This window comes from Mycteria americana, chromosome 4 (assembly GCF_035582795.1).
Source record: "Mycteria americana isolate JAX WOST 10 ecotype Jacksonville Zoo and Gardens chromosome 4, USCA_MyAme_1.0, whole genome shotgun sequence".
In the NCBI taxonomy this organism is placed as follows: domain Eukaryota; kingdom Metazoa; phylum Chordata; class Aves; order Ciconiiformes; family Ciconiidae; genus Mycteria; species Mycteria americana.
This window is the reverse complement of record NC_134368.1, coordinates 27432561-27443469: the sequence shown is the minus strand read 5'-3', so window position 1 is coordinate 27443469 and position 10909 is coordinate 27432561. Positions and strand designations below refer to the sequence as shown.

The 10909-nt window shown below is 46.4% G+C and overlaps 1 protein-coding gene across 2 annotated transcripts in view; it reads left to right on the top strand.

The window, feature by feature from the left end:
• The first annotated feature begins 508 nt into the window (after positions 1-508).
• RBM47 (RNA binding motif protein 47) overlaps positions 509-10909 on the top strand; it is an 81122-nt gene continuing 70721 nt past the window's right edge. For both annotated transcript variants that reach the window (XM_075499968.1, XM_075499967.1), the window contains exons 1-2: positions 509-617; positions 774-916. In XM_075499968.1, the coding sequence (XP_075356083.1) occupies positions 888-916 (29 nt within the window). In that variant the 5' untranslated portion in view covers positions 509-617; positions 774-887. The remainder of the gene's footprint in view (positions 618-773; positions 917-10909) is intronic.

The following is a 10909-nucleotide window of genomic DNA, read 5'->3' as shown; positions in this document are numbered from 1 at the left end:
TCCTAAAAATAATTCTTTTAAAAATTAGGAGGAATTATGAAGAATGAATTTCTGTCACTAGCTTTAACCTCCAATATTATTTATTCTTTAAAGATTTAACTTGCAGGACTGCTATCTACTGTTTTGTTGGGGGCTTGCTTTGTCCAGCTATCCTAGATGAAGATCCTCGGTCTGGTCATCAATTACAGATGTTAATTGGGGGGAGCGGGGCGCGGAACTAATCAGTTGCAGAAATGTCCTGCACAGGGAAACAAACAGATGAAGAAGATATTTAGATCACTACTGGTGGTGAATGTTGTTTGTTAAGTATTTGCATATACGTGATGAAACATTGCCTGCATTAAGTTTTCCAACAAAAGAACTGCATTTGAACAAAAGTGACTGAAGGGAGAAGCTGAAAACTTTTTTTTTTCCTTTTTTGTATTTTTTTTTTCTGTTGCATGACAATGCAAGCAGGAATTACTACTTAAAAAAAAAATCTGCTGGTGTGTGCTTCCTGTTCCAGTTTGTTTAGTCACAAGTCTGAATTAGATCTCTCTGTTGGTTGGTTTCATTTACTATAAACAGGTCTTGTGCTTTGTTTCAATACATCAAAGCCCATAGCCAGGCACAGACAGGTAATGTAAAGGGGGTGAGAAAGTTTACAGTCTTGGTTCATTGTTTCTTTAAGCCTTCAGACAACGGTCAGAGGGATCACCCGGAGGTTAAAAGAAGGCTTGGCTGGGTTTTTTTTTTTTTTTTATAAACTGGTTTCTCTTTTGTTCCATTTCTAGAAACCACATGTAACTTTAGGTCAGAAAAGGGTAAAATGTGGCACTTCTTTAACCAGCGTTACCGCTGCCTTGGGGTAACCGGATCAGGCAAAGGTGTAGGCTCCTCTCCCTGCTATGCTGACTCCGGTGATGCTGTCCTTCAGGTGAGTACCAGCGGTTTATTTTCTTTTCAAATCTCCATCCACCTGAAGGATACAGATGGCTGAGGAGGGTATTTTCTCATGAATGACACTGCCAAAAAAAAGTCACTGGTTTAGCCCTTTAAAGATAAAAGGGAATCGTTCCCTCCCACAGCATTTTTAGTAAAGCTGCTCTAAAAGTTTGCTTCCTTCCAGCCTTTGCATCTCTCCAGGTTTCCATCTCTCTTTTCTTCCTTTCTTTCTCTTTTTTTTTTTTTTTTTTTTTAATCTGCCCTCTTAAAACAACAGGAATGCTCTACTGGCCCTCAGCCAGCCAAAGCTCAGCGAGCAGGGTAAAATTTCAGTTCAGATTTACGGGAAGGTGTTGGGAGTAAAAATCTGGTTTGGTGAGTTTAAGGCAGGGAGTAGTCAAGAGACAACCTTGCTACTGTGCGGGCAGAGAGAAAGGGAGGAGGAAGGGGGGTGGGGAGGATAAAAAAAACCACCCAGGCTGGGGATGAGAGACCAATTTTTCCCCTGTCCGAGTTTCAGTGCGTGTTCCCGAGCTCCTGCAGCCTTATCGAGTTTGTAGGCAGAAAGTCAGGTCTGGGAGCGGACGGGCTGCGCGGTGCCGGCGAGGGGCTCAGCGTCCCGCTCAGCGCCCTGGAATGCGCGGCTTAGGGCAGGGGCGAGCAGGGGCTTTAGCTTAGCTGGTGCTAATTGCGAGTTTTAGTGCTCGAAAAGTCTGTTAAAAAAAAAAAAAAAAAAGAGCAAAGAGCCAAGAGAGGGGGTTAAGGCTGGGAGAGCTGTTGCTCCAAGCAGCAGTGTGAAGAGTTGCTCAACTCTCAGCAGCGCGGTAGGAAGGAAAATGCAGTAGGCTGCTGCTGTCCCGGGACGTTGCCGCTGCCGCTGCCGCGAATGGTGCTGGGCGCTGAGGCGGGTTCCAGGTAGGTACCGTCGCCTTTCGGTTTGCTCTGCTCTTCCTCCGTCCTTACCTGAGGGTTTACTCTTCTGCGATTGGGTTGACACCGTAAGAGGACAGAAGTTGACTCAGAAAGCACATTAAAAAACATTTTTAGGGGGAAAAGGCAAGCGGAGAGGACTGCAGAGATTCTTGGTGAAGTTTCAGTGACTCTTTCCAAGTGACAGATTTCTGGTGATTCTGAAAGAGGAAAGATGACGGATGGGAGGCTAAAGCAGGTATTAAATAAGGACAGAATGAGAAGTGATCTGCAGATTTGAGTTAAATTAAAAGATGTGTGTTTCTCCGTGTCAAAGAAAAACTACACCATGATGTGCCTAGTGTCTTTGGAGGAAATTTTGGAAGGAGTATTTTGTTCGTACGGCTGTTTCTTCCTTTTCAACTTTAAAACACTGTAGTTTGTGGAGAACGTGGAGTGGTGGCACGAGTGACAGGGAGGTGACAAGTGGGCTCTGAGATAGGCTGCTGTCTGCCCGTCTGTTATAAACATTAGCCTAAGAATGGGATCTTATCTGGGAAAAGTTTCTGATGACCGTTTAAAATACATGTACCGATCCATCGGGAGGTCAAGCATCTCCTGCACTCTGAGGTATGTGTGATTAGATGAGAAATACCAGGGACTCCTATTCATGTTAAAAGAAATAGCTGATTTTTTTTTTTTTTTAGAGGGAAAGCTACACAGCTGACTTCTTCTTAGGAATTTAAAATAAAACTTTGAGCTAAAGCCAACGTATTATAATAGTTAAAGACGGGCTGGGACCTAACAGATCACAAAATCCCTCCTAAATTTTATCAGCTCAACTGGGCTGACCTGGCAGAGGGCAGGAGCGTGAGACCGGGCTGAAATGAGCCGCCTGAGGCTAACCTAAATTGGATATTGGTGCCTTTACGTGCCTCCTAGACTTTGCAAATGATAATTTGGACAAGCCCGCAATTATTCTTCACCAGTTGAGCCGAGTTCACATGATGCGAGAGGGGGAACTGGGTGCCTTTCGCAACCGGGGAGGCAGCGAGCGGCCGGGCGCGGGCTGGCTGCCAGCGGGATTGCCGGCGGCTGCGCGCCCAGCCCGGCGTGCCGCAGGTGCCAGGCCGCGGGGTGAGAGGTCAGCCGCCGTGTCAAGCAGAGCCTGGTATACAGCTGGAAAACTGGAAGGCAACGCGCGCTCTCGGAGAGGAAACGGAGATAACGCCGGAACACGCCGCTGCGTGGTGTCCAGCGGGCTCGTAGCACGAGTGCTGAAGGCTCACAAACGCTGTCTGGGAGATAAATGAAGAGACAAGCGCTTTTCTTGCGCCTTCGTTCTCTCCCCCTCCCTCCGCACTCCCCTGCATACTCCTGTCCCTGCAGAGGTTTTTCTCCTGGCTTGTTTTAAAGCCGTGCATCCCGCCGGAGCTGGGGGCGGGTGCTCCCGCCTCGCCTCCCTGCCCGGGGAGACCCCGGCTCCCTCCCCTGCTTTTGGGTACCGACATCTTCCGAGTCACAGGCTCCGGGCCCTAGGTGTTGTTAGGGGAATATTTAGAGTTGGCTGGCATGTAAATACAATTGCTAAATCGTTTCTGTGTGTCCCTGTGGCAGCCTGGGCTGCGAAATCTTTGTTTGGTTTTAGGAAGTAAAGCAATGTGCTGCCTTCAATACACCAGATTAAAAAAACGTTGAAAACCTTGGAATAAAAGTATTTAATATAAGCAGCAGAGATGACAGAGCCTTCGGGGAATACTGTTTCGATGGCAGTTTGGTCTGAAGCCTTGACCCTGCATGGCCCGCAGCTGGCTGGCTTCGGCAGGGCTCTCCCCGGCACCGGGGTCTGCTTTTGGGGCTGCCCACGTTTTGGGGCCTTGGCTTCCTCCACGTGGCAGAGCCCGCTCGCTCCTTTGCTACCACTCTGTGAAATGCTACACCCTCTTCTGCAAAAGCTGTGAGAGCATCCGAGGGAAGGCAGAGGGGTTTGCTTTTGCTTGATTTTTTTTTTTTCCCACTGTCAGCTGTTTCCCCCTGTGAAAATTAAGACCACTTGGGTAAAAAGCTGGAAATGATGCTTTTTTGGTAGCTGATTAAAAATATTTAATCCCAGCAACATAGATGGTGATTCGTACTTCTACCACCATAGTTTATTATTGACACTGACAACCAGTGAAATTTATTTTTATGGTTTTAAGTGTATACTGAAGTCCTGTTCACTGGGTTGGCAATGACATATTCAAAATGTATTAATATCCTGGTTTTTTAAAGAGCAGCTAGAGAAGAAGATCCGGGGCTTACTCTGGAGCGGGCATACAAGCGCCTGTTGGTTTACCATAGGAGGCCACAGCACTCTTAGACTGACAAACTCCAGCAGATGTTCTACTGGATAGATGAAGCAATAACATAATCTTGACTTTTTAATTCAAACCGCTGGCCCTGGTCATCTGAGCATGGTTTCCCAAATCAACATTGCTCTGATTTATTGAGAAAGTTAATAGGGGAAAATATGTGCTCTTTGTGAAGAAAGGTTGCCAGATCCTGTTCCTGTTGAAAATAAGAAATCAATGACTTGGATGAATGTAAAGATCAGGTTTGCTTTGTAGCAAGAAAGCAGATCTGACAGACTAACTATGAAGGAACTACCTCCATGCCCATGTATGAGTGTATGTAGTTGCCTCCTCCTTCACGAAGTTGAGATCTCCAAATTACCGATGACCTAAACTGACAAATCTTTCATTATATTGGTTTCATATGGGGATTTTTAGATGCAATTTTCAAGGTTGTAAAATGGCTTCTGTGAACGGGATATTTCTGCACGCTGCTTTAGCAGAAGGAAGGACTCTGACCTTTGTCTTTCCAGTAAGAGGTCTAAAATAATATTTCTTTCTGCTATTGTAATTTTTTTTTCAATATAATGCTTCTGGGTACACCTAGCTCTTGCCAAGATCAGGAACATCTTCTCAGTAGCCTTGCTGAGACAATGCAGGCTTTGTATGGCTATGGCTGTTAGGGTTTTGGTGACACAGTAAACTCAACAGAGCAAAGCAACTTCTTAGTAACTGCAAAGCTGACTACCTGTATTTGAGGGCATTTTTGTCCTTTCCAGTCTTTCATTTGCCATGATCACAAGCAAGCTTTCATTTGAAAAGGAGAGGGGTTATTTATATTTTTTTATGTGTGTGTTTTACAAAATATATGTAGAGTTTGGATGTTATCTTTTAGCTAGCTTGGTCATAAAACTGGGACTAAATCAGCACAGATGGGCTTATTTGGCACAAAATCGGAAGAAACTACAAATGCACGAGAATCGTCTAACAAGAGTCATGATACAAAAGTAACTTTCAGCTGTTTCCAAAGTGGACATGTCTTAACCAACCACTAACAACCAAAATGCTCTCTGTCCTATTTGCCGACGTCGGGGCCATCGGGAGATTTACCCTGGAGAAGCACCACCCCAAGTGATGTAGCTCAGGATTTGCATTCGCGTTTTGGCCTTTTGAGTGCCCAATGGACGTACTTGAGTTCTACCTTGGAAATAAACTGAAATACTGCCTCTGCATTTCTGTCTTTTATCGGGGAAGCTTAGTGAGCTCTACCACAAGTCAGGGTGTAGGTTCAGCCTCAGCAAGTTGAGTTCTCGGTAGCATTAAAGATGTCATTAAATATTGCACTGTCATAGACCCGGGATTCCTGACCGGGGTGTTGCTGCTGCGTGTATACCTGCTCCGCAGGCGGAGTGGAAGGACTGTCACCACTGTGCAGGGTTTATGCATTAAATACCTGTCAAGAAGCAAGGGCTGGGTTAGACGCGGGGTGGAGCACAAGGAAATGGTGAGAGGGGTCAGCTGGGTACAGAGCAGGCGCAGCACGCCGGCAGCCTGGCTGCTGTTGCACTATTTCAGCAGCAAGGGAGAGATTTGAGAAGGAATTCAGGAGACATGAGCAAAGTTTCTCTGCAGTTGTGACCAGGGAGGTACTCCCAGGGAGGAATTACGAGGGAAAACAGAAAAGGAACTTGGTGAGAAGTATAAATCGGGTTTAAAAGCTGCAAAAGGGACCCATTTGTCACTCAGCTCTGCCTGACTGTGCAAGCACTGCATGTAAGGACGCCTTATATTTTATTTGTTAGGGAATGGAGAGCTGGTCAACAGAAGCACAAAAATGAGTGGCACACTCGAAGCATCAGGCTATGAAAATGACCCTTGTAACAGCATTTGGAAGATGAAACAGCAGATCAAGATTGCAATTATGAAAGCAGAGAAAAGGATGTCACTGTTACTGAGATAATGAGAGGGTGAGACCCCAGAGAAGTGATTTAGCTATGAGGGCAGATAGAACAGGCAATGTCTTGGACATGTAAGTGGAAAGCATCAACAGATCTTAGCTGTATCTTGAAAGCAAGGCTGCCCAAATAAAAACTGTGCCCTGTCTGCAAACAGAGCAGTAATTGTCACTGAGGAAAGGAGAGAAAAGAGATTTCGGTTATCCCTTGAGAGCAGGGGTATTAGGGACTCTGTTTTATCTATGTTGAGCTGGAAGGGATGGCTAGGCTTTCAGCAGACAGCCTTTCAGAAGATAGCAGAAAAAGTGGGTGAGGGGCATCAGCTGGGCTGGATATTGAGGGGAAAGCAAATTGAAGGAAATTGAAGTATAGGGAGGATTTGCAATTGAACTTGGTAGAAAGACGAAGGTTAAAAGCAAAAGAGAAGTCATCAGGATTGATGGAGTGGAAATCACAGAAAGGCTAAATGGTGGGACATAATGGGGGAGGCTAATGGATGGTGCTGAATGGGACCACTTGAAGGTTAGTGCAGGGGAAATTCAGCAGCAGAGAGCCTGGAGTCTGAGCAGTGCGTGCCGAATAAACGTCCTTTTTTATGAGTAAAAGAAAAAGACCAGGGCAGCAGAGGAAGGGATTGGTGAGATGGACACAGCATGATGAGGGGGTGATATAGGTCATCAGCATAAATCAGCAACAGTGAGAGGAGGAAAACAGTGAATCAAAACAGGAGGAGGAAGGTGGAGGACTTGGGTGAATGGGAGGTGTCTGCAGGGCTGGGAAGGGAGTGGATGAGAAATGAGAAGTTAAGGATCCTTGTAAGGAGGAGAAGGAGGGAGGAAGGGGGGAAAAGATCAACCTACTGAGCATAGTCTGATCCCAGTTAGGGAAAATCTGAGACAGAGATGCTTCATTGGGGTTTGAAAGCCTTGCTGCTGAAGCAACAAGGAGGTTTCAGAACCTGGAGGGAAGGAAGTATGAAGAGACCGTGGCTAACTGAGGTCTTTAAAGCTGGACTGTGTGCTGGAGTGAGATATAGAGGGAATGAGGACTGGGCAGGCAGCACGCAGGGTGCGACTGCGGGAGCTTTCAGGGCTGGGGAGGGAGGAAGAGCCAGAGCTGGGAAAAAAGGCACCAAAGGCAAGGAGGGAAGATAGAGTCACACACGAACATGCATGCAGGGACATGTCCTCAAGATATTTTTACAACAAAAGAGCACGTTCAGCTCACCTTAGTAAAATGTTCACCTTATTAACATGACTTTAGGCCACATCCCTGTCATGTGCATGGTTTTGGCAGTAAAATCTCCGTTGGCTGTGGATGCTGCAGTTTCACCAGAGTTCATACACCGGTACCCACATCCTAATGTGAGTGCTAGTCCTCACAGGGAGCATTTTACTGTCATTAGTATGCCATTATTAGTATGTCATTATTAGAGCTGCCATTAAAGACAGCACTAATAAAGTGCCTGAAGCTCACAGGAGCATAGTCGCAGGTAAAGCTGCAAGCAGAAATAGCTTTCATGGGTGGGTGTATTCAAACTTTTGGGATTGCAGTACAGTCTGTGGATCTTGAAGATTGACTTTGTCCTTTGCTTTTTGGCCTCATGAAGTGGGCGAGAAAAGACCCACTTATCTTACTTGCTGAATGCGTGTTGGATGGATGGGGAGCTGGAGGTGCCTCAGGCTGGATCAAGGTGATCTGAACGTGCCTATTGTTGCTGCCGTCTGTGGCGTCTTACTTAGTGTTTATGAAGTAAACAGGGTGAGGAGATCTGCTGACAAGGTTGTCTGCTCACCCCAAGCACCCAGGCCCGGGGAGGCTGCAGGCGTACCCGGCGGGGCTGCACAGCCCCAGGGCCCAGGAGCAAGCTTTGACCTGGGCACGGTCCAAACAGGCCACAGTTGTCCTGCAAAGAAGGGAAAAAAAAAGTGATTTTCATAGAAGCTAATTGTATTGAGCAATAATAAACAAAAAGGCTTCTACGTGCTTCTTCCACATACTGAAGTCCCAAGTCTCGTCTTACCTGTGTGAGTCACACAGGTCAGACTGTATGTGTGCAGAATAAATCTTCCCAAGCGCCACAGGGGTGGCGAGGGGTGTCTGGTATGCCAGGAGGGTGCTCTGCCTCCGGCTGTGGGTGACCAGTGGGAACACGGTCCAAGACGGGCACCGGCTGCTGAACACACTCTGCTCCTCGCTGCCTTGTAACGTGCCAGCTTGCAGCCCCTTTGAGCCCTTCCTGGTATTGCAAGGTCTTTTCTCCGACCCATGTTTTACCATGAGGACTTGCAGGTCCTTATTTGAGGTGCTGAGAAGATCAGAGACCATGTCTTCCCACATTCCATTTCTATTTCTCTTGAAAATTCTGGTTTTCTGCAGGTATTCGGCTGCAAGCTTACATTCCTGGTAAGCAGCAAGACAGCCTGACAAACAATTTTAGTTTTTACTGTCTGCTGACCTTATGAGTCTAAGTAAGAAAATTCCTGTTGAAATTCCTGTGCAAATTCCTGGCCATTCCCATGGCCACCTGCCTCAGGAAAGTTTATCAGCTCACTGTCTGGTTGATATATGGGGCAGTGTATAAAACCTACAGCTCTGAGGGATGTGGAATGAACTGCCGGAAGCCCTGAGTAAGTGTGGTTACGTATTGCTAAACTGGAGGCACTGGTGGCCTTGGCTGTTGGCTTTCTCATCAGAATGAGAAAAGCCCAGGGCAAGCAGCTGTTTGGCTCACAGAGCGGTTCCAGGGCTTTTTTCCCCTCTAGCTACAGCATTATCTGGAGTTTTAACTGTGGGGTTTTGATTCCTGTCATCTCCCAAAGACGGGTTTGTGGTGGTGCGCTAGCGGGAAGAGAGGCACCATTAAAACACAGAAGGGATTTGAGAGAGGTGTGTTGCCCGCGATCCTCCTAGCCCCTGGGCTGTGGGGCTGCTGGGAGCAGGCTGATGGCACTGTTGTGGTGTCCATCCCACCGGTAAAGCAACACAGCAGAGGGCTCAGCCTGTTCGGCCGGCCTCAGCTTGTGGCTTTACCAAGGAGGCTGAAATCTGAGTCAGACCCTGGCATTTCCATCTGTAGATCTCTGAGCTTTAAAGAAAAAAAAAAAAAAGAGAAAGGAAAATAAAAGTATGTTATTTATATTTGCATATTTATATAAACATATAAACAGCTATATTTTTTATTTTATGTATTTATATGTTATTGCACTCCTTGTGCAAATAGTAGCCTTTCTTCTACACTGGTACCAGTGATCACTGACTTCAGTGAAGTCAGTAAAAGTGCTCTGTATCTCTATAGGCGCAGAGAACGAGGCTTTGGTAAGTTTAACTTTGCAGCTGTTTGGGGAATACCTTGCTTCTTCTAAACAGATGTAGGCTTCTCTGTATATGCACAGCAGGTTTCAACAAAAATCAGTCTCAGTGCTGGATTTTTAATTCCCAAAGCACTCTCAGTCAGCTGTCAGTGTTTAGTTACCATCTTTGTCTCTGGTTTAGGGGGATGATCTTGACAGGATCATTTTCCCTCACTGTACCATAGTTTCCCCACTGATAGATAGGAAATACATGTGTTTTTCCTCTCCTCTTGTGAAACACTAGAAATGGACTCTTGAGGAGTGCCATAGGAGACAGGCTGTTAAAGAACATACTGCGTATATACAAGAAGTGATAGGGATGCACCTGCTTCTAGCATGAAGTATCTCTCCCTCTTTATATTTTCCAATAGACACAACAGTGTTTTCCAAATAAATAAGTTGTGTAAAAAATACATGGTCTCCAAAGAAAATGAAAGCAAAACTGCTGATGGTGCAATCTACTTACCTATGGGCAGTGTAATAAACTTAGTTTTATGAAAAATGCCATGTATCCATAAGCCTAGAAGGTTAGATTTGCAATAAAAGCTTCATACTGGTAATAGTGAAAATCAGTTAAAGACCACAGCTCTCCGTGAATGCTGCGGGTGCCCAAGGCACAGACTGCACAGGGGAGTTGTAAGCTGGGGTGTAAGTTTATAGTATCTTTGGACACACCTTTGTGTTTTCAATGCATAGGCAACTGTATGTTCTTTTTTCTTGTACTCCAAAGTAATGAGAAGGGATCCTGCTGTAGTTTGGGAGCTGTAATCGTGCTACCACAGGGCGGATACGAGGCTATCTGTCCCCATACGTGTAGTTGTGCCCTAGGAATACCCACAAGCGGGTTGGACAAACCCTTTCCAGAGCTATGGCCGGTGCAAAGAGGATTAGATAAGCTTGCTAGTTGTTGTTGTTGTGCAAGTTTCTTCCTGAGTTCTGGGTTCAAAGCAAAACTCAGCCAAAGGCACAGGACCGAAACTCCTCGGTGGCCAGCCTCCATCCGTACGGTGCAATAGGGCAGTCAGCATGCAGCGCCTACCACTGACTCACTGCTTCCCCATCCTACGATGTCCGCCTTTGCCTTCTGGCATGGGTGCCTGTTGCTGGGGCCTCCACACTCTCTGCTTGCTCTGCCTGTGTCCATCAGAGAGTTTGGGTCATGGCCAGGGATCCTGGAGCAGGATGCATGTTTGCAAGGATGTAAAGTGAAGGGCTGCTGAGCAAGGGGTCTGGGGAGCGCCAGGGCATACGCAAGCCAGTTCAGAGTGCTGCATAGCTGGATGCAGAGATGATGGTACCATGGAAAAGCAGAAGGGTTGAACGCCCTCCCCACCAACATCGGGTGGGTGAATGATGGGCAAGGTGAAGGAACCAGGCTTTCATTTTCACTGTGCTTCTACATTGTTCAAATCTGGGTTCCAGCCACGATGCCAAAATG